General features: G+C 50.1%; 1 protein-coding gene across 1 annotated transcript; it reads left to right on the top strand.

The window, feature by feature from the left end:
• Nucleotides 1-3,043: 3,043 nt before the first annotated feature.
• On the top strand, nt 3,044-25,463 carry LOC138853678 (involucrin-like). Its single transcript, XM_070091733.1, has 3 exons — nt 3,044-3,238; nt 18,186-19,495; nt 25,355-25,463. Exons 1-3 carry the CDS (start codon nt 3,044-3,046, stop codon nt 25,461-25,463), a joined length of 1,614 nt encoding a protein of 537 aa, XP_069947834.1.
• Nucleotides 25,464-25,499: the final 36 nt, after the last annotated feature.

Here is a 25,499-nt window from a genome sequence, read left to right as displayed (position 1 = left end):
AGAGATCCAAAAACTGCCAACTTTCTATTCCAGCTTTCAGTGTGGCCACGCACCCCGACGGGAGTAGTACTGTCACCCGAGTTAAGAAACTAAGTTTATTTATATACAGGTACACATAAATACATCACACAAATTATCATACATAAGTAACATGTGTAGATTACCTAGGATAACCCCAAAAAAAGTCAGTCAAAGTTAATTATTTCTACTGGGGTTCTTAACTTATTTCCATTGGAGACCTTTAACTTATTGCCACGGGGTTCATTTGATGTCCTGAGCAAGACACAGAGCAATGCCAGGACCACAGAGGGTCTAGTGCCAGGACCACAGAGGGTCTAGTGCCAGGACCACAGAAGGTTTAGTGCCAGGACCACAGAGGATCTTGTGCCAGGACCACAGAGGGTCTAGTGCCAGGGCCACAGATGGTCTAGTGCCAGGACCACAGAGGATCTTGTGCCAGGACCACAGAGGGTCTAGTGCAAAGACCACAGATGGTCTAGTGCCAGGATCACAGAGGGTCTACTGCCAGGACCACAGAGGGTCTAGTGCCAGGACCACAGAAGGTTTAGTGCCAGGACCACAGAGGATCTTGTGCCAGGGCCACAGAGGGTCTAGTGCCAGGGCCACAGATGGTCTAGTGCCAGGACCACAGAGGATCTTGTGCCAGGACCACAGAGGGTCTAGTGCAAAGACCACAGAGGGTCTAGTGCCAGGACCACAGAGGGTCTAGTGCCAGGACCACAGAGGGTCTAGTGCCAGGATCACAGAGGGTCTAGTGCCAGGATCACAGAGGGTCTAGTGCCAGGACCACAGAGGGTCTAGTGCCAGGATCACAGAGGGTCTAGTGCCAGGACCACAGAGGGTCTAGTGCCAGGATCACAGAGGGTCTAGTGCCAGGACCACAGAGGGTCTAGTGCCAGGATCACAGAGGGTCTAGTGCCAGGACCACAGAGGGTCTAGTGCAAGGACCACAGAGGATTTTGTGCCAAGACCACAGAGGGGTCTAGTGCCAGGGCCACAGAGGGTCTAGTGCCAAGACCACAGAGGTTCTTGTGCCAGGACCACAGAGGATCTTGTGCCAGGACCACAGAGGGTCTAGTGCCAGGACCACAGAGGGTCTAGTGCAAGGACCACAGAGGATTTTGTGCCAAGACCACAGAGGGTTTAGTGCCAGCGCCACAAAGGGTCTAGTGCCAGCGCCACAGAGGATCTAGTGCCAAGACCACAGAGGATCTTGTGCCAGGACCACAGAGGGTCTAGTGAGAGGACCACAGAGGATCTTGTGCCAGGACCACAGAGGGTCTAGTGCCAGGACCACAGAGGGTCTAGTACAAGGACCACAGAGGATTTTGTGCCAAGACCACAGAGGGTCTAGTGCCAGCGCCACAAAGGGTCTAGTGCCAGCGCCACAGAGGATCTAGTGCCAAGACCACAGAGGATCTTGTGCCAGGACCACAGAGGGTCTAGTGAGAGGACCACAGAGGATCTTGTGCCAGGACCACAGAGGGTCTAGTGCCAGGACCACAGAGGGTCTAGTGCCAGGACCTCAGAGGATTTTGTGCCAGGCCCACAGAGGGTCTAGTGCCAGGACCACGAAGGGTCTAGTGCAAGGACCACAGAGGATCTTGTGCCAGGACCACAGAGGGTTTAGTGCCAGAGCCACAGAGGGTCTAGTGCCAAGACCACAGAGGATCTTGTGCCAGGACCACAGAGGGTCTAGTGCAAGGACCACAGAGGATTTTGTGCCAAGACCAAAGAGGGGCCTAGTGCCAGGGCCACAGAGGGTCTAGTGTCAAGACCACAGAGGTTCTTGTGCCAGGACCACAGAGGATCTTGTGCCAGGGCCACAGAGGGTCTAGTGCCAGAACCACAGAGGGTCTAGTGCAAGGACCACAGAGGATTTTGTGCCAAGACCACAGAGGGTCTAGTGCCAGCGCCACAGAGGGTCTAGTGTCAAGACCACAGAGGATCTTGTGCCAGGACCACAGAGGGTCTAGTGCCAGGACCACAGAGGATCTTGTGCCAGGACCACAGAGGGTCTAGTGCCAGGACCACAGAGGGTCTAGTGCCAGGACCTCAGAGGATTTTGTGCCAGTACCACAGAGGGTCTAGTGCCAGGACCACAAAGGGTCTAGTGCCAGGACCACAGAGGATCTTGTGCCAGGACCACAGAGGCTCTAGTGCCAGGGCCACAGAGGGTCTAGTGCCAAGACCACACAAGATTTTGTGCCAGGACCACAGAGGGTCTAGTGCCAGGACCACAGAGGGTCTAGTGCAAGGACCACAGAGGATCTTGTGCCAGAACCACAGAGGGTCTAGTGCCAGGGCCACAGAGGGTCTAGTGCCAAGACCACAGAGGATCTGTGCGAGGACCACAGAGGGTCTAGTGCCAGGACCACAAAGGGTTTAGTGCCAGGACCACAGAGGATCTTGTGTCAGGACCACAGAGGGTCTAGTGTCAGAAGCACAGAAGATCTTGTGCCAGGACCACAGAGGATCTTGTGCCAGGACCACAGAGGGTCTAGTGCCAAAGCCATACAGGGTCTAGTGCCAAGACCACAGACGATTTTGTGCCAGAACCACAGAGGGTCTAATGCCAGGACCACAGAGAATCTTGTGCCAGGACCACAGAGGGTCTAGTGCCAGGGCCGCAGAGTCTAGTGCCAAAACCACAGAGGACCTTGTGCCAGGACCACAGAGGGTCTAGCGCAAGGGCCACAGAGGGTCTAGTGCCAGGCCCACAGAGGATCTTGTGTCAGGACCACAGAGGGTCTAGTGCCAGGGCCACAGATGATCTTGTGTCAGGACCACAGAGGATCTTGTGCCAGGACCTCAGAGGGTCTAGTGCCAGGACCACAGAGGATCTTGTGCCAAGACCACAGAGGATCTTGTGCCAGGACCACAGAGGGTCTAGTGCCAAGACCATAGAGGGTCTAGTCTCAGGACCGCAGAGGATCTTGTGCAAGGACCACAGAGGGTCTAGTGCCAGGACCACAGAGGGTCTAGTGCTAGGACCACAGAGGGTCTAGTGCCAGGCCCACAGATGATCTTGTGCCAGGACCACAGAGGGTCTAGTGCCAGGGCCACAGAGGATCTTGTGCCAGGACCACAGAGGATCTTGTGCCAGGACCACAGAAGGTCTAGTGCCAGGACCACAGAGGATCTTGTGCCAGGACCACAGAGGATCTTGTGCCAGGACCACAGAGGGTCTAGTGCTAGGACCACAGAGGGTCTAGTGGTAGGACCACAGAGGGTCTAGTGCCAAGACCACAGAAGACCTTGTGCCAGGACCACAGAGGGTGTAGTGCCAGGACCACAGAGGGTCTAGTGCTAGGACCACAGAGGGTCTAGTGCCAGGACCACAGAGGATCTTGTGCCAGGACCACAGAGGGTCTAGTGCCAGGGCCACAGAGGATTTTGTGCCAGGACCACAGAGGATCTTGTGCCAGGACCACAGAGGGTCTAGTGCCAGGCCCACAGAGGATCTTGTGTCAGGCCCACAGAGGATCTTGTGCCAGGACCACAGAGGGTCTAGTGCCAGGACCACAGAGGATCTTGAGCCAGGACCACAGAGGGTCTAGTGCCAGTACCACAGATGATCTTGTGCCAGGCCCACAGAGGGTCTAGTGCCAGGACCACAGACGATCTTGTGCCAGGACCAGAGAGGGTCTAGTGCCAGGGCCACAGAGGGTCTAGTGCCAGGACCACAGAGGATCTTTTGCCAGGACCACAGAGGGTCTAGTGCCAGGACCACAGAGGATCTTGTGCCAGGACCACAGAGGGTCTAGTGCTAGGACCACAGAGGGTCTAGTGCCAGGACCACAGAAGACCTTGTGCCAGGACCACAGAGGATCTAGTGCCAGGACCACAGAGGGTCTAGTGATAGGACCACAGAGGGTCTAGTGCCAGGCCCACAGAGGATCTTGTGCCAGGACCACAGAGGGTCTAGTGCCAGAACCACAGAGGGTCTAGTGCCAGGCCCACAGAGGATCTTGTGCCAGGACCACAGAGGGTCTAGTGTCAGGGCCACAGAGGGTCTATTGCCAGGACCACAGAGGATCGTGTGCCAGGACCACAGAGGGTTTAGTGCCAGGACCACAGAAGACCTTTTGTCAGTACCACACGGGGTCTAGTGCCAGGACCACAGAGTCTAGTGCCAGACATAACCTGCAGAGCCACACCTCTGACCTATTACCTTGTTGACTTTACAAATTGCATGAGACCAAAAAATCCTAATTGCAATAATTATATACTTAACTAACAAATATAATTACGCAGAAGATAATGGCCCCTTTTTTATTACTTTTTATTTCCCCCTCAGAACAATGTAATTATTTATTACAGCATCACAACAACTTAATATGTTATATTATTATTATTATGATTATACTGAAGTATTATTACCATTACTTATTACTGTTATTGTTCTTACATATATATATATATATATATATATATATATATATATATATATATATATATATATATATATATATATATATATATATGCAAAACAACCACTCTGAAAGAATAGAGAAATTCCAAGCGCTTTCGTGACTACTCACATTATCAAGGAACTATCATAGTTCCTTGATAATGTGAGTAGTCACGAAAGCGCTTGGAATTTCTCTATTCTTTCAGAGTGGTTGTTTTGCATATTTTGAAATCACCTGTTTACTGTGATCTTATTGCATAAATATATATATATATATATATATATATATATATATATATATATATATATGCATATATATATATATATATATATATATATATATATATATATATATATATATATATATATATATATATATATATATATATATATGCGTGTGCGTGTGCGTGTGCGTGTGTGTGTGTGTGTGTGTGTGTGTGTGTGTGTGTGTGTGTGTGTGTGTGTGTGTGTGTGTGTGTGTGTGTGTGTATGTGTGTCGTGCCGAATAGGTAAAACTGGTCAATTAGCAAGAACTACTTTAAAATTAAGTCTAAAATTTTCTCTTGTACGTTCAAGGATATATTTTTTTGATTTATGTTAATGTAAAAATTAATAATTTTGTACCAAAAGAACCTTAGAAAACTTACCTAACCTTATTATAACTAGCTCAATTTAATTTAGCCTAATCCAACTAAATATATTTTACAATACATAATTTAATAATAAACAAATACAATGAAAGATATTTTTTTCGTTAGGTTCAGAATGATTTTTGTCAAAATTATTGCATACACAAATTTTAACTTGCCTTATTGAGCAAGAAGAGCGATTCTATTTAAGCCAAAATAACAAGTTTTACGTATTCAGCACGACATATAACGTCTACAATAAGGATACCCAGATGTTGCACATGGGTGTAATTGTTCATGTTGTCGGTATTCCATATCATTCAGGTACATCACTGCTGGAAGCAATCTTCTGTATACCATCACATGATCTGAAACTAATATTGTCACCTGCTACTCGAGCAACCCAGATTCCTTCTACCTTAACACTCCGTTTGCATGTACATAAAATCTTAAGTGTACTCTTGTTACTTGGTGCGGAATGTAGTTGGTTCACTTTTGTAAGAACAACTTTGGCAGATTTGTCTGTTGCTCAGGATATCACTTATTTGTGAATTCTTCTCTGGAAGTGTTGCTACCTTGTTGGTTTTATACCAATGTTAACACTTAATCCAGTATCACAGACCTTTTTTTATATATAAATTTGTCATATATATATATATATATATATATATATATATATATATATATATATATTTTTTTTTTTTTTTTTTTTTTTTTTTGTGCTGGAAGTATTTCTGTGAATCGATCCTGATTACTTTTTTATTCCCTAGGCACCGTATGACCCATACGGGTTTATTGCTTCCCTATGAATATAATAATCAAAGGCCCTTCGGTAAGCATACTGATGGGTTTTTGCCTCTTCTCGTCCCGTGATGGATGATAAACCCGCACGATGGTAAGGGGGAAACGCAGTTATATTGAACCTTTAGTTACGACGTTTCGCTTACGCAGTGCATTTTATCAAGTTACAAATAGATAAACCTGATAAGAGATGGCAAGCAGACAAACAGTAGTGAGTAGCAGTGAGGTGAAGAACAAGCGGGGTGAAGGTTACCTCACTGATTCTCAGGTGAATGCAGATTCAAGGACTCTTCTTCTCTAGGGTACCATCTTCCCAAGCAATGAGCAATGTATCATACCAATTTATTAATAGGTTGTGGGAACTGCGATATGTTACCCAGGCATTGTTAAAGTTATCTGTTCCGCTGACAGACTGGTGTTCTGAAAATTACTTGCAGAAGTCTCTTAATGTCTCAACAACGTAGATTTTATACAACTTTTACGTGAAATAGTGTATATCTCTGAAATACTCTAGTTACGTTGGCGGTGGTTCTGTATGATGTTGTCCTTGATGGTAGTAGAGGCAGTCAAGGTCTGTGATGAGTTTTCTGTTGGAGATCTTAAAGATATATTTAGCAATTGAGTGTTGTTAGGAAGCTCTGATGAAAATGGTATAAAATACCGGCAAGTTGAAGATTAAGACACATGTGCAACAGTTGGGTATCTCTATTGATGAAACGTTTCAGCTACACAGTAGACTTCTTCAGTTAAATACAGAGGCAGTAGGTGTTGTATACCTGGAGAGGATTTCAGGGGTCAATGTCCCCACGGCCTGGTCTGTGACCAGGCCTCGCTTTGGATCAGGGCCAGATCAACCAGGCTGTTACTGGTGGCCGCACGTAAACTGATGTACGGACCACAGCCCGGCTGTTCAGGTACTGACTTTAGGTGCCTGTCCAGTGCCTTCTTGAAGACACTCAGGGGTCTATTGGTAGTCCCCCTTATGTATGCTGGGAAGCAACTGAACAGTCTTGGGCCCCTGACACTGTGTTATCTCTTAGCGTGCTCGTGGCTTCACTGCTTTTCACTGGGGTGGATATTGCATCGTCTGCCGAGTCTTTTGCTTTCGGAGGGAGTGATTTTCGTACGCAAATTTGGCACTAATTTTTCTAGGCTTTTCCAGGTGTATATTATCATGTATTTTTCCCGCCTGCATTTCAGGGAGTACAAATCAAGGAAGTTCAACCGTTCCCAGTAATTTAAGTGTTTTATCGTACTTATTTGTGCCGTGAAAGTTCTCTGAACACTCTCCAGGTCAGCAACTTCACTTGCCTTGAAAGGGGCCGTTAGTGTACAGCAGTATTCCAGCCTACAAAGAACAAGCGATTTGAAGAGAATCATCATGGCCTTTGCGTCTCTAGTTCTCAAAGCTCCCATTAATCGTCCCATCATTTTTCTAGCAGATGTTGTGAATACACTGTATAGTAGTAGTGAAATAAAGTGATGTAATCAGTCCATCAAACTAGGAGAAAAACTCTTCGAGTTGGTCAGTCCCTCAGCCTGGAGAAGAGTTCAGCTCCATGGTCTGGAACAATATGAAACTGAAGCATGAGAAAAGAGTCTTAAATACTGGGAAGGTCTACATATCTCTTTTTCGGTGGCGTTGGGACTGGGCGAGTTGTTATGTGTACTCGTCTGTAATACTTGATGAAATGGAGAAACGTGAAGAACAGGAGGAGAATGAGGTAATCAGTCCCTCAATCTTGAGATGATGTGGTCAGTCCATCAATCTTGAATAGAATACAGCATATGTGCGAAGTCGCTTATATAGCGCAGCCAGGAGAGGTGCAGCAGACGTAGGTGGTCACATTTGTTCAATGTAGAAGTAGGTCGTGCCCAAGGGTTAGGCACGACCTACTTCCACATTGAACAAATGTGACACCACCTACGTCTGCTGCACCTCTCCTGCCTACGGTATATAAGCGACTTCTCCGCACATATGCTGTATTCTATTCACTTGATGAAATGTTCTCCAAGACAAACTCAACCAGACGGAACCTTCCATACAATATACACTTGATGAAACCAACTGCCTGGGCTCTACGTTTTACTCTTAAAGTCTAACAACGAGCTTTTGTTTCAAGAGTTATGGGAACCCACCAGTCACACACCACGACACCAGTGCTAGAGGCGGTGACCTAACATCACGACACCAGTGCTAGAGGCGGTGACCTAACATCACGACACCAGTGCTAGACGCGGTGACCTAACACCACGACACTAGTGCTAGAGGCGGTGACCTAACACCACGACACTAGTGCTAGAGGCGGTGACCTAACACCACGACACTAGTGCTAGAGGCGGTGACCTAACACCACGACACTAGTGCTAGAGGCGGTGACCTAACACCACGACACTAGTGCTAGAGGCGGTGACCTAACATCACGACACCAGTGCTAGAGGCGGCGACCTAACACCACGACACTAGTGCTAGAGGCGGTGACCTAACACCACGACACCAGTGCTAGAGGCGGTGACCTAACATCACGACACCAGTGCCAGAGGCGGTGACCTAACATCACGACACCAGTGCTAGAGGCGGTGACCTAACACCACGACACCAGTGCTAGAGGCGGTGACCTAACACCACGACACCAGTGCTAGAGGCGGTGACCTAACACCACGACACCAGTGCTAGAGGCGGTGACCTAACATCACGACACCAGTGCTAGAGGCGGTGACCTAACATCACGACACCAGTGCTAGAGGCGGTGACCTAACACCACGACACTAGTGCTAGAGGCGGTGACCTAACACCACGACACCAGTGCTAGAGGCGGTGACCTAACATCACGACACCAGTGCTAAAGGCGGTGACCTAACATCACGACACCAGTGCTAGAGGCGGTGACCTAACATCACGACACCAGTGCTAGAGGCGGTGACCTAACATCACGACACCAGTGCTAGAGGCGGTGACCTAACACAACGACACCAGTGCTAGAGGCGGTGACCTAACACCACGAAACCATTGCTAGAGGCGGTGACCTAACACCACGACACCAGTGCTAGAGGCGGTGACCTAACACCACGACACCAGTGCTAGAGGCGGTGACCTAACACCACGACACCAGTGCTAGAGGCGGTGACCTAACACCACGAAACCATTGCTAGAGGCGGTGACCTAACACCACGACACCAGTGCTAGAGGCGGTGACCTAACACCACGAAACCATTGCTAGAGGCGGTGACCTAACACCACGACACCAGTGCTAGAGGCGGTGACCTAACACCACGACACCAGTGCTAGAGGCGGTGACCTAACACCACGACACCAGTGCTAGAGGCGGTGACCTAACACCACGACACCAGTGCTAGAGGCGGCGACCTAACACCACGACACCAGTGCTAGAGGCGGTGACCTAACACCACGACACTAGTGCTAGAGGCGGTGACCTAACACCACGACACCAGTGCTAGAGGCGGTGACCTAACACCACGACACCAGTGCTAGAGGCGGTGACCTAACACCACGACACCAGTGCTAGAGGCGGTGACCAAACACCACGACACCAGTAGTAGAGGCGGTGCTCTCACACCACTACACCAGTACTAGAGGCGGTACTCCCACACCACGACACCAGTGCTAGAGGCGGTGCTCTCACACCACAACACCAGTACTAGAGACGGTGCTCTCACACCACAACACCAGTACTAGAGGCGGTGCTCTCACACCACGAAACCAGTGCTACAGGCGGTGACCTAACACCACGACACCAGTGCTAGAGGCAGTGACCTAACACCACGACACCAGTGCTAGAGGCGGTGACCTAACACCACGACACCAGTGCTAGAGGCGGTGACCTAACACCACGACACCAGTGCTAGAGGCGGCGACCTAACACCACGACACCAGTGCTAGAGGCGGTGACCTAACACCACGACACTAGTGCTAGAGGCGGTGACCTAACACCACGACACCAGTGCTAGAGGCGGTGACCTAACACCACGACACCAGTGCTAGAGGCGGCGACCTAACACCACGACACCAGTGCTAGAGGCGGTGACCTAACACCACGACACTAGTGCTAGAGGCGGTGACCTAACACCACGACACCATTGCTAGAGGCGGTGACCTAACACCACGACACCAGTGCTAGAGGCGGTGACCTAACACCACGACAGCAGTGCTAGAGGCGGTGACCTAACACCACGACACCAGTGCTAGAGGCGGCGACCTAACACCACGACACCAGTGCTAGAGGCGGTGACCTAACACCACGACACTAGTGCTAGAGGCGGTGACCTAACACCACGACACCAGTGCTAGAGGCGGTGACCTAACACCACGACACCAGTGCTAGAGGCGGTGACCTAACACCACGACAGCAGTGCTAGAGGCGGTGACCTAACACCACGACACCAGTACTAGAGGCGGTGCTCTAACACCACGACACCAGTACTAGAGGCGGTGCTCTCACACCACGACACCAGTACTAGAGGCGGTGACCTAACACCACGACACCAGTGCTACAGGCGGTGACCTAACACCACGACACCAGTGCTAGAGGAGGTGACCTAACACCACGACACCAGTGCTAAAGGCGGTGACCTAAAACCACGACACCAGTGCTAGAGGCGGTGACCTAACACCACGACACCAGTGCTACAGGCGGTGACCTAACACCACGACATCAGTGCTAGAGGCGGTGACCTAACACCACGGCACCAGCGCTAGAGGCGGTGACCTAACACCACGACACCAGTGCTAGAGGCGGCGACCTAACACCACGACACCAGTGCTAGAAGCGGTGACCTAACACCACGACACTAGTGCTAGAGGCGGTGGCCTAACACCACGACACCAGTGCTAGAGGCGGTGACCTAACACCACGACACCAGTACTAGAGGCGGTGCTCTCACACCACACCATGGCTAGAGGCGGTGCTCTCACACAACACCATGGCTAGAGGCGGTGCTCTCACTCCACACCAGTATCAGAGGCGGTGTTCTCACACCACACCATGGATAGAGGCGGTGCTCTCACTCCACACCAGTACTAGAGGCGGTGCTCTCACTCCACACCAGTACTAGAGGCGGTGCTCTCACTCCACACCAGTACTAGAGACGGTGTTCTCACACCACACCCTGGCTAGAGGCGGTGCTCTCACTCCACGCCAGTACTAGAGGCGGTGCTCTCACTCCGCACCAGTACTAGAGGCGGTGCTCTCACACCACACCATGGCTAGAGGCGGTGCTCTCACACCACACCATGGCTAGAGGCGGTGCTCTCACTCCACACCAGTACCAGAGGCGGTGCTCTCACACCACACCATGGCTAGAGGCGGTGTTCTCACACCACACCATGGCTAGAGGCGGTGCTCTCACTCCACACCAGTACTAGAGGCGGTGCTCTCACACCACACCATGGCTAGAGGCGGTGCTCTCACTCCACACCAGTACTAGAGGCGGTGCTCTCACTCCACACCAGTACTAGTGGCGGTGCTCTGACTCCACACCAGTACTAGAAGCGGTGCTCTCACTCCACACCAGTACTAGAGGCAGTGCTCTCACTCCACACCAGTACTAGAGGCGGTGCTCTCACACCACACCATGGCTAGAGGCGGTGTTCTCACACCACACCATGGCCAGAGGCGGTGCTCTCACTCCACACCAGTACTAGAGGCGGTGCTCTCACTCCACACCATGGCTAGAGGCGGTGCTCTCACTCCACACCATTACCAGAGGCGGTGCTCTCACACCACACCATGGCTAGAGGCGGTGCTCTAACTCCACACCAGTACTAGAGGCGGTGCTCTCACACCACACCATGGCTAGAGGCGGTGTTCTCACACCACACCATGGCTAGAGGCGGTGTTCTCACACCACACCATGGCTAGAGGCGGTGTTCTCACACCACACCAGTAATAGAGGCGGTATTCTCACACCACACAATGGCTAGGGGCGGTGTTCTCACACCACACCATGGCTAGAGGCGGTGTTCTCACACCACACCATGGCTAGAGGCGGTGTTCTCACACCACACCATGGCTAGAGGTGCTGTTCTCACACCACACCAGTACTACAGGCGGTGCTCTCACACCACACCATGGCTAGAGGCGGCGTTCTCACACCACACCATGGCTACAGGCGGTGTTCTCACACCACACCATGGCTAGAGGCGGTGTTCCCACACCACACCATGGCTAGAGGCGGTGTTCTCACACCACACCATGGCTAGAGGCGGTGTTCTCACACCACACCATGGCTAGAGGCGGTGTTCTCACACCACACCATGGCTAGAGGCGGTGCTCTCACACCACACCATGGCTAGAGGCGGTGCTCTCACACCACACCATGGCTAGAGGCGGTGTTCTCACACCACACCATGGCTAGAGGCGGTGTTCTCACACCACACCATGGCTAGAGGCGGTGTTCTCACACCACACTATGGCTAGAGGCGGTGTTCTCACACCACACCATGGCTAGAGGCGGTGTTCTCACACCACACCATGGCTAGAGGCGGTGTTCTCACACCACACCATGGCTAGAGGTAGCTAGAGGCGGTGCTCTCACACCACACCATGGCTAGAGGCGGTGTTCTCACACCACACCATGGCTAGAGGCGGTGCTCTCACACCACACCATGGCTAGAGGCGGTGTTCTCACACCACACCATGGCTAGAGGCGGTGTTCTCACACCACACCATGGCTAGAGGCGGTGTTCTCACACCACACCATGGCTAGAGGCGGTGTTCTCACACCACACCATGGCTAGAGGCGGTGTTCTCACACCACACCATGGCTAGAGGTAGTGTTCTCACACCACACCATGGCTAGAGGTAGTGTTCTCACACCACACCATGGCTAGAGGTAGTGTTCTCACACCACACCATGGCTAGAGGCGGTGTTCTCACACCACACCATGGCTAGAGGCGGTGTTCTCACACCACACCATGGCTAGAGGCGGTGTTCTCACACCACACCATGGCTAGAGGCGGTGTTCTCACACCACACCATGGCTAGAAGTGGTGTTCTCACACCACACCATGGCTAGAGGCGGTGTTCTCACACCACACCATCTCACACCACACCATGGCTAGAGGCGGTGTTCTCACACCACACCATGGCTAGAGGCGGTGTTCTCACACCACACCATGGCTAGAGGTAGTGTTCTCACACCACACCATGGCTAGAGGCGGTTTTCTCACACCACACCATGGCTAGAGGTGGTGTTCTCACACCACACCATGGCTAGAGGCGGTGTTCTCACACCACACCATGGCTAGAGGCGGTGTTCTCACACCACACCATGGCTAGAGGCGGTGTTCTCACACCACACCATGGCTAGAGGCGGTGTTCTCACACCACACCATGGCTAGAGGCGGTGTTCTCACACCACACCATGGCTAGAGGCGGTGTTCTCACACCACACCATGGCTAGAGGCGGTGTTCTCACACCACACCATGGCTAGAGGCGGTGTTCTCACACCACACCATGGCTAGAGGCGGTGTTCTCACACCACACCATGGCTAGAGGCGGTGCTAGAGGCGGTGTTCTCACACCACACCATGGCTAGAGGCGGTGTTCTCACACCACACCATGGCGGTAGAGTGTTCTCACACCACACCATGGCTAGAGGTGGTGTTCTCACACCACACCATGGCTAGAGGCGGTGTTCTCACACCACACCATGGCTAGAGGCGGTGTTCTCACACCACACCATGGCTAGAGGCGGTGTTCTCACACCACACCATGGCTAGAGGCGGTGTTCTCACACCACACCATGGCTAGAGGTGGTGTTCTCACACCACACCATGGCTAGAGGCGGTGTTCTCACACCACACCATGGCTAGAGGCGGTGTTCTCACACCACACCATGGCTAGAGGCGGTGTTCTCACACCACACCATGGCTAGAGGCGGTGTTCTCACACCACACCATGGCTAGAGGCGGTGTTCTCACACCACACCATGGCTAGAGGCGGTGTTCTCACACCACACCATGGCTAGAGGCGGTGTTCTCACACCACACCATGGCTAGAGGTAGAGGCGGTGTTCTCACACCACACCATGGCTAGAGGCGGTGTTCTCACACCACACCATGGCTAGAGGTAGTGTTCTCACACCACACCATGGCTAGAGGCGGTGTTCTCACACCACACCATGGCTAGAGGCGGGTTCTCACACCACACCATGGCTAGAGGCGGTGTTCTCACACCACACCATGGCTAGAGGCGGTGTTCTCACACCACACCATGGCTAGAGGTGGTGTTCTCACACCACACCATGGCTAGAGGCGGTGTTCTCACACCACACCATGGCTAGAGGCGGTGTTCTCACACCACACCATGGCTAGAGGCGGTGTTCTCACACCACACCATGGCTAGAGGCGGTGTTCTCACACCACACCATGGCTAGAGGCTAGAGGTGGTGTTCTCACACCACACCATGGCTAGATGGCTAGAGGTAGTGTTCTCACACCACACCATGGCTAGAGGCGGTGTTCTCACACCACACCATGGCTAGAGGCGGTGTTCTCACACCACACCATGGCTAGAGGCGGTGTTCTCACACCACACCATGGCTAGAGGCGGTGTTCTCACACCACACCATGGCTAGAGGCGGTGTTCTCACACCACACCATGGCTAGAGGCTAGAGGTAGTGTTCTCACACCACACCATGGCTAGAGTTCTCACACCACACCATGGCTGGTGTTCTCACACCACACCATGGCTAGAGGCGTAGTGTTCTCACACCACACCATGGCTAGAGGCGGTGTTCTCACACCACACCATGGCTAGAGGTAGTGTTCTCACACCACACCATGGCTAGAGGCGGTGTTCTCACACCACACCATGGCTAGAAGTGGTGTTCTCACACCACACCATGGCTAGAGGCGGTGTTCTCACACCACACCATGGCTAGAGGCGGTGTTCTCACACCACACCATGGCTAGAGGCGGTGTTCTCACACCACACCATGGCTAGAGGCGGTGTTCTCACACCACACCATGGCTAGAGGCGGTGTTCTCACACCACACCATGGCTAGAGGCGGTGTTCTCACACCACACCATGGCTAGAGGCGGTGTTCTCACACCACACCATGGCTAGAGGCGGTGTTCTCACACCACACCATGGCTAGAGGTAGTGTTCTCACACCACACCATGGCTAGAGGCGGTGTTCTCACACCACACCATGGCTAGAGGTAGTGTTCTCACACCACACCATGGCTAGAGGCGGTGTTCTCACACCACACCATGGCTAGAGGCGGTGTTCTCACACCACACCATAGCTAGAGATGGTGTTCTCACACCACACCATGGCTAGAGGGGGTGTTCTCACACCACACCATGGCTAGAGGCGGTGTTCTCACACCACACCATGGCTAGAGGTAGTGTTCTCACACCACACCATGGCTAGAGGCTAGAGTTAGTGTTCTCACACCACACCATGGCTAGAGGTAGTGTTCTCACACCACACCATGGCTAGAGGCGGTGTTCTCACACCACACCATGGCTAGAAGTGGTGTTCTCACACCACACCATGGCTAGATGGCTAGAGGTAGTGTTCTCACACCACACCATGGCTAGAGGCGGTGTTCTCACACCACACCATGGCTAGAGGTGGTGTTCTCACACCACACCATGGCTAGAGGTGGTGTTCTCACACCACACCATGGCTAGAGGTGGTGTTCTCACACCACACCATGGCTAGAGGTAGAGGCGGTGTTCTCACACCACACCATGGCTAGAGGCGGTGTTCTCACACCACACCATGGCTAGAGGTAGAGGGTGTTCTCACACCACACCATGGCTAGAGGTGGTGTTCTCACACCACACCATGGCTAGAGGCGGTGTTCTCACACCACACCATGGCTAGAGGTGGTGTTCTCACACCACACCATGGCTAGAGGTGGTGTTCTCACACCACACCATGGCTAGAGGTAGTGTTCTCACACCACACCATGGCTAGAGGCGGTGTTCTCACACCACACCATGGCTAGAGGCGGTGTTCTCACACCACACCATGGCTAGAGGTGGTGTTCTCACACCACACCATGGCTAGAGGTAGTGTTCTCACACCACACCATGGCTAGAGGCGGTGTTCTCACACCACACCATGGCTAGAGGCGGTGTTCTCACACCACACCATGGCTAGAGGCGGTGTTCTCACACCACACCATGGCTAGAGGTGGTGTTCTCACACCACACCATGGCTAGAGGTGGTGTTCTCACACCACACCATGGCTAGAGGTAGTGTTCTCACACCACACCATGGCTAGAGGCGGTGTTCTCACACCACACCATGGCTAGAGGCGGTGTTCTCACACCACACCATGGCTAGAGGCGGTGTTCTCACACCACACCATGGCTAGAGGTGGTGTTCTCACACCACACCATGGCTAGAGGTAGTGTTCTCACACCACACCATGGCTAGAGGCGGTGTTCTCACACCACACCATGGCTAGAGGTAGTGTTCTCACACCACACCATGGCTAGAGGCGGTGTTCTCACACCACACCATGGCTAGAGGTGGTGTTCTCACACCACACCATGGCTAGAGGTAGTGTTCTCACACCACACCATGGCTAGAGGCGGTGTTCTCACACCACACCATGGCTAGAGGCGGTGTTCTCACACCACACCATGGCTAGAGGCGGTGTTCTCACACCACACCATGGCTAGATGGCGTAGTGTTCTCACACCACACCATGGCTAGAGGCGGTGTTCTCACACCACACCATGGCTAGAGGCGGTGTTCTCACACCACACCATGGCTAGAGGCGGTGTTCTCACACCACACCATGGCTAGAGGCGGTGTTCTCACACCACATCATGGCTAGAGGCGGTGTTCTCACACCACACCATGGCTAGAGGTAGTGTTCTCACACCACACCATGGCTAGAGGCGGTGTTCTCACACCACACCATGGCTAGAGGCGGTGTTCTCACACCACACCATGGCTAGAGGCGGTGTTCTCACACCACACCATGGCTAGAGGTAGTGTTCTCACACCACACCATGGCTAGAGGCGGTGTTCTCACACCACACCATGGCTAGAGGCGGTGTTCTCACACCACACCATGGCTAGAGGCGGTGTTCTCACACCACACCATGGCTAGAGGTAGTGTTCTCACACCACACCATGGCTAGAGGTGGTGTTCTCACACCACACCATGGCTAGAGGCGGTGTTCTCACACCACACCATGGCTAGAGGCGGTGTTCTCACACCACACCATGGCTAGAGGTGGTGTTCTCACACCACACCATGGCTAGAGGTAGTGTTCTCACACCACACCATGGCTAGAGGCGGTGTTCTCACACCACACCATGGCTAGAGGCGGTGTTCTCACACCACACCATGGCTAGAGGCGGTGTTCTCACACCACACCATGGCTAGAGGTAGTGTTCTCACACCACACCATGGCTAGAGGCGGTGTTCTCACACCACACCATGGCTAGAGGCGGTGTTCTCACATAACTTTCCTATTAGTTCCCCTCATCTTCAGTAACGAAGTTCTTGAGGAATATTCTTTGTCTGAATAAATCTTAACCTAACTACAGTATCCTCGACACTTTAAGAAGTGTCACTACTTCCTCGTCTACCACCATGACCATTGCCACACAAAAATATCTTCACTATAAGACTGTTGGTGCAGTGGTCAGCACTATTCCTTGCAGCAAGTGCAATAAAATCTATAGAGGTGAATCCTCCAGAAGCCTCTAGATGGGGTTCACACAAAACCCCCAGGACCAAACCCCCTCAGATAAAGTACAAAGTAGGACAACCTCAGCCAGTTATATTTTTTCTGTTTTTATTATGTTCATTAGTTAAGGTTATGTTATAGTAGGTGGTAGTGAGAGGAACTTTAAACGGAGCTTAGCACCTAATGGGGTTTTCAATACTGCGTTTGTTTTATTTTTCAAAACTATGTTAAGATGTTCTTTTTATTATCCTCACTTTTATGACTGTGCAAGTATGACTCACGAAACTGTGATGACACTACTGCAAACAAACCATACCACGGGCGGGGATAGAACCCGCGATCAGACTCATAAAACTCCAGACCGACGCGCTAGCCACTGGGCCAGTCTGGAGTTTTATGACTCTCTGATCGTGGGTTCTAACCCCACCCGTTGTATGGTTTATTGTGCAAATAAGTTTGTACTGCAAAATAGTTGGCTATAAATTTATAATGTAAGTGTATATTATTTGTCCTCGGGGGTTTTGTGCTAGAGGGTTTAATCCTACGGGGTCTTGTCTTAGGGGATGTCCTCGGGGGATTTGTCTTCGGTTTTTTTTGTCCTATTGGGTTTTGTCGTACACTCCGTGCAGACATGTGTTTCAGAACACCTGCATGACCAGCAGGAGGGACAACCTGAACAACACCTGCATGACCAGCAGCAGGGACAACCTGAACAACACCTGCATGACCAGCAGCAGGGACAACTTGAACAACACCTGCATGACCAGCAGCAGGGACAACTTGAACAACACCTGCATGACCAGCAGCAGGGACAACTTGAACAACACCTGCATGACCAGCAGCAGGGACAACTTGAACAACACCTGCATGGCCAGCAGCAGGGACAACTTGAACAACACCTGCATGGCCAGCAGCAGGGACAACTTGAACAACACCTGCATGACCAGCAGCAGGGACAACTTGAACAACACCTGCATGACCAGCAGCAGGGACAACTTGAACAACACCTGCATGACCAGCAGCAGGGACAACTTGAACAACACCTGCATGACCAGCAGCAGGGACAACTTGAACAACACCTGCATGACCAGCAGCAGGGACAACTTGAACAACACCTGCATGACCAGCAGCAGGGACAACTTGAACAACACCTGCATGGCCAGCAGCAGGGACAACTTGAACAACACCTGCATGGCCAGCAGCAGGGACAACTTGAACAACACCTGCATGACCAGCAGCAGGGACAACTTGAACAACACCTGCATGACCAGCAGCAGGGACAACTTGAACAACACCTGCATGACCAGCAGCAGGGACAACTTGAACAACACCTGCATGACCAGCAGCAGGGACAACTTGAACAACACCTGCATGACCAGCAGCAGGGACAACTTGAACAACACCTGCATGACCAGCAGCAGGGACAACTTGAACAACACCTGCATGACCAGCAGCAGGGACAACTTGAACAACACCTGCATGACCAGCAGCAGGGACAACTTGAACAACACCTGCATGACCAGCAGCAGGGACAACTTGAACAACACCTGCATGACCAGCAGCAGGGACAACTTGAACAACACCTGCATGACCAGCAGCAGGGACAACTTGAACAACACCTGCATGACCAGCAGCAGGGACAACTTGAACAACACCTGCATGACCAGCAGCAGGGACAACTTGAACAACACCTGCATGACCAGCAGCAGGTACAACTTGAACAACACCTGCATGGCCAGCAGCAAGGACAACTTGAACAACACCTGCATGACCAGCAGCAGGGACAACTTGAACAACGCCTGCATGACCAGCAGCAGGGACAACTTGAACAACACCTGCATGGCCAGCAGCAGGGACAACTTGAACAACACCTGCATGGCCAGCAGCAGGGACAACTTGAACAACACCTGCATGAAGCACAAAAATTCCCAGTCATCTGGTAAACTGGAACAGAGCACAAATGATCGTTAAGAAAAGGGACCTTGGAAGGAGGTATCTTGGTTCTGCCCTCGTTAGAACATAAGAAAGAAGAAGCACTTCAACAGGCCTACTGGCCCATGCTAGGCAGATCCAATCATTTACAGTGTAACTTTGTAAGTGGTCCAAGTCGGACCGAAACGTCGTCGTCAGCTCCTCTCTCCTATCTGCGGGTTATTTGTGTACATTTCCATCAACTTCAATTAGGATAGCTATTTCTATAATTTAGTAAAACGTGTAGCCAGGGACCTGCTGGGAGGTTCAGAACCACTGTAACCTGACACCCTCCTGACTTCACACTTTATTATAAATACACCCACTCTACCCTGCCAGGTTTATCTTTTTGCGAGCTGATAACGCCTATGCGTGGGCGAAACTTAACTGGGCTTACCTTTATTTAGTAAGTTTATTCAGGTATACACAAATACAGTTACATAGATTATCATACATAACAGCACATGTGTAGACAACCTGGGATAACCCAAAAAAAAGTCAGACATAGCGACTTATTTCCATTGGAGTCCTTTTCTGACCTGCCTAGAATGGGTCAATTAGTATAGTGCAGTTTTCTAATGTTCTCGAGAGTTATTACCAAAGTACTTATGATGAAAAATAATAATACACTTGTGTAACATCTGGGAATCTTTATCGAGGAAGTGTTTCCCCAGCCAGTGACTTCCTCAGTCCAACCAGGAGAGATTTGCAGCAGAGGTTACACACAGCAGAGAGTACACACAGCAGAGGGTACACCGAGCAGAGGGTACACACAGCAGAGGGTACACACAGCAGAGTACACACAGCAGAGTACATACAGCAGAGGGTACACACAGCAGAGGGTACACACAGCAGAGTACACACAACAGAGGTTACACACAGCAGAGGGTACACACAAGAGTACACACAGCAGAGGGTACACACAGCAGAGTACACACAGCAGAGGGTACACACAGCAGAGGTTACACACAGCAGAGGGTACACACAGCAGAGTACACACAGCAGAGTACACACAGCAGAGGGTACACACAGCAGAGTACACACAGCAGAGGGTACACACAGCAGAGTACACACAACAGAGGGTACACACAGCAGAGTACACACAGCAGGGTACACACAGCAGGGTACACACAGCAGAGTACACACAGCAGAGGGAACACACAGCAGAGTACACACAGCAGAGGGTACACACAGCAGAGTACACACAGCAGAGTACACACAGTAGAGGGTACACACAGCAGAGGGTACACACAACAGAGGGTACACACAACAGAGTACACACAGCAGAGGGTACACACAGCAGAGGGTACACACAGCAGAGAGTACACACAGCAGAGAGCACACACAGCAGAGGGTACACACTGCAGAGTACACACAGCAGAGGGTACACACAGCAGAGTACACACAGCAGAGGGTAAACACAGCAGAGTACACACAGCAGAGGGTACACACAGCAGAGTACACACAGCAGAGTACACACAGCAGAGGGTACACACAGCAGAGGGTACACACAGCAGAGGGTTCACATAGCAGACTAGTACACACAGCAAATACACACAACAGACGGTACATATAGGTACACACAGCAGAGGTTATACACAACAGACAGGTACACACAGCAGAAGTTATATACAACAGACAGGTGCACACAGCCAACAGGTACACACAGCAGACAGGTACACATAGCAGACTCAGGGCTGAGTGCAAACGAGATGTGGTTGACCCCTACACTGCCCCTCCCACCTAAAACGGACCCTTTCCCTTCCATAACCCCAACACAAAGCTCGTCCCCCCAACCCCTACCACTCTATGACCCCTCCCCCCACCCCCACCCCCCACCAGGGTGACCTGAACGACGACAAGCCTGTTTCTTCACACTTGACCTCTGGTGGTCACTCTACCGTGACCGACAAGGTAAGCTGCTGCTGCCTCTCATACCACACCTGCCACCACACACCTGCAACCACACATGCCATCATACCTGTTCGTCAACACCTGTCACCACACCTGTTTGTCAACACCTGCCATCATACCTGTTTGTCATCATCTGTCATCACATCTGTTCGTCAACACTGGCCACCATAACTGTTCGTAAACAACTGCCACCATACCTGTTCGTCAACACTTGCCACCATTGTTAGTCAATACCTGCCACCAAAAATGTTCGTCAACACATGCCACCACACCTGTTCGTCAACACTTGCCATTACTATGCGTCAATACCTGCCACCACACCTGTTCGTCAATGCCTGCCACCACACCTGTTCGTCGACACCTGCTACCACACTCGTTCACTCACAAATGCCCCACGCTTATTCACCTACACCTGTCCAAAATTTGTTCACCCACACGTGCCCTTACAAATGCTACCTTACATCTTTCACTTTTCACAAGTAATGCAAAGCAAATGAGAAAAAAGATAAGCTGTCAGGCAACAAGTGGCTACTGCAATTCAACTCAAGCAAGTGCAAAATTATGAAAATTGGGAAAATGAAAGAAGACAGGATACGGAGTATAAACTAAAGGAGGGGGGGAGAGACTGCAAGCTTCACACAAGAAGAGTCATGGGACGAAGGATTAAGTACAGTTCTAAGCATATCCCCAAAAGAGCATACAAACAGAACAGTGTCTGCGGCATATGCCCGTCTAGCAAACCGAAGAACGGCTTGTATAAATCTCAAGAACCATTAAGGACTCTACGACATATGTCAGACCTACCATAGAATATGCAGCACCTGCCTGCAGCCCATACCTGATCCAGCATATAAAGATATTGGAGAAAGTCAAAAAGATCTGCATGAAGACTTGAGCTCGTGGTGAGAGACGTGAACCACGAGAAGCTAACCGAGCCGAACTTTACGACCTTACAGGAGAGACTAAGGTGGAGATATGGTAACAATACTCGAGATACTCACAAGGCTTAATAAGGTAAACAGGGACAGAGTGAAAGACAGCTTCAGGTACAAATGAGAGAAAAAAAAAAGCAGGTGAGTTACAGTGAAGTTATTCAGTACTTCTTCAGCCTCAGAGTGGTCAAAAAATGTAATGAGCTAGACTAGGAAGCGGTTACCTGGGTACCTGGAGTCGCTTCCGGAGGTCACCGCCCTCGCGGCCCGGTCCTAGACCAGGCATCCTGGTTGCTGGCCTGATCGATCATTCTTTTGGTGCCAGATGTCTCCAGCTAACTTATGCAATGCAGCCCGGCTGATCAGGAACTGATTTGAGGAATCTATCGAGCTCCCCCTTGAAGATAGCTAGAGGTATATTGATAATCCTCCTTATGCATGAAGAGTCGTGGTCTCATTACACTAAATGAGTTCTATTTCAGTGTATTCATCGCTTCTCTGCTCTTCATCGGAGGTATGTTGCATCGCTTGCCAAACTTCTTGTGTTCACATGTGGTGATTTCGGTGTGCAGATTTGGGACCAATCCCTCCAAGATCTACCAGGTGTAGATTATCATCTACCTTTCTCGCCTACGTTCTGAAGTGTACAATTCGAGAGACTTCAGGCTCTCTCAGTAATTTAGGTGCTTAACTCAGTTTATGCCAGAGGTGAAGATTTTCTGTATATTTTCCAGCTTTACAATCTCCTAGTCCTTGAAGAGAGCCGTCAGAACACACCAGTACTCCAACACAAAGAGAACGAATGACTTATATAATGCCATCACTGGGTTGGCATCCGTTGTTAGACGCCAATCGTTTTCCTTGCAGTGACGATAATGACGAACGTGAGATCTTCTGACGTTGTCACTCCCAGGTCTCTCATAATAGACTTAATTTCTGTTGAGTGATTTGAGTTTGTCTTGTACTCAGATTTTGTGTTTATTTCCTTAATACTTTTGCGCAAAGTAGTACAAACTGAAATTTATCCTCAGTGAACATCATACTGTCAGTAACCCACTGACCCAGAGTTAAATATCCATCTGCCCACCTTTCTAGATATTCCTTTTGCACATATTTTGTGTGTAATTACCTCATAGTCACACCTGCCAAAGGCTTTTACAAAATCAGTGTACACTTCGACTCCCTTTTGCCTGTCTTCCAGTATATCCAAGACCATGTAGTAATGGCCCAGCAGTTGCGAGTGGCTGGATCGATCTATTCTGAACCCATGTTGACCTGAGTTGTGTAACTGCTGTGATTCGACCCTTTAAAAACTTGATAAAGTGGGATGTCAGCACTATGGGCCTACAGATTTTTTTAAATTGTTTTTGTGTCCCCTTTGTGGACTGGGGCTATATCGGTGGTTTTCAATGATTGTGGGATGACTCGTGTCCAGGCTCCTTCTCCATAGAATATTTAAGGCACCTGATAATGGATTCTCGTAATTCTTGATGACTATGGAGTCTGGGACTGAGATGGAGTGCCTGGCCATATCATCACTGGCTTCTTGAAAGTCAAGCGGTGTTATGGTTATATCTGAGATTATGGAGATGTCTTGAGTGGTTTGGATCGTCAGTCTTTTGGCCGATATTAGCTCAATGAACACTGAATCGAGTATTTCGCTAGTTTTTTTGTTGTCGTCAGTGTTCCATTTGCTTTAATCAAAGGCCCAATACTTAAAGTTGTTTTTATCTTGGATTCTGCATATAAGAAGTAAGGATAAGCACAACAAAACCCATAATGAAGGAAAATTAAGCCAGTTGTACTGTATGTAGTTATGAGGCTGGAACCAGGAACTGACAATGAACGATGACGATAACGACCACCACCATCACTATTACTGTCATCATGAGCACCACTATCACTGTCATTATGAGCACCACTATCACTATCATCATCAGCACGACCACCACTATCACTGTCATCATGAGCACCACCACCATCACTATCATCATGAGCACCACCACTATCACTGTCATGAGCACCACCACCACCACCATCACTGTCGTTGTTACAACATGTGACATCTTTTAAGCGAATTATAATTATAATTATGGGGAGCGCTAAACCCGTAGGATTATACAGCGCATGTGGGGGGGGGATGGAAGATATTTAGACTCAATCCAGGGAACCGGAGCACAGATCCAACTCGAAAGTCCTTACCAGCATCAAGGAACCTCCCTTGAAAGGTTTTTTAAGAGTGAAGATATCTCCAGAGAATATTAGGTCAACGTATTGATCCCCCTCTAGTACCTAGTCTGTTTCTGGTTTTGTAACAGTTTGTCAAAGTGTATTCTAGTCCAGTTATCCCGTAAACCAAGTGGCTTCTCAACAGCGTTTTTTTTTACTGCAACTGAGTGAATACAAACCCAGCAAATAAAAGTTGTGACCTTTAATAACAAAGGTGTTTAGGTGGTAATAATTACAGTTAATATAACTTGAATAGTTAAGGAGATAAACTTCTAAACAACTTTTGAAGTATAACTTATTATACTTATATATCATAGTTATTCATTACATATAATCATATGGTACCATGGGCACATTTGATAAGCTAATGTACTACTATTAATATGTACTGCCTGGTACATTGTTATGATACGTACTTATAAGTACAAGAGTAATGTTATGCAACAGTGTGTGTAAAGAACAGAAAGGCACAATACCAGCACAGTGTGACTTTGTAAATGATCCAAGTCTGACCGCAACGTCGCTGTAACCTCCTCTCTATGTGCGGGTTATTTGTGTAAAGTGTGTGTGTGTGTGTGTGTGTGTGTGTGTGTGTGTGTGTGTGTGTGTGTGTGTGTGCTTAAGTGCTCGGATTGACTCTATTTAGACTTAGAATGTGACTGACAATAAATCCCTAAATAAGCTAACTTCTGGACCATCAAGGCAATCAAACAGCTTGCATGAACAATATAACGGCTCCATTCGCCAAACAGCAATAATGCTCGAAGCAGCGAAGAACAGCACAGCATCAGACAAGGAATCAAGGAGACCAAAAACGATCCTAACTGCAGACCTTCAACAGATCCTACACCAAAGGCATAAAACTCCCTTATTACTGAAACTTGAGTTCATCAATTT

This window comes from Cherax quadricarinatus, chromosome 37, assembly GCF_038502225.1.
Source record: "Cherax quadricarinatus isolate ZL_2023a chromosome 37, ASM3850222v1, whole genome shotgun sequence".
Lineage (NCBI taxonomy): Eukaryota > Metazoa > Arthropoda > Malacostraca > Decapoda > Parastacidae > Cherax > Cherax quadricarinatus.
The sequence above is the reverse complement of the archived record's forward strand: the minus strand, read 5'-3'. Positions and strand labels throughout refer to the sequence as shown.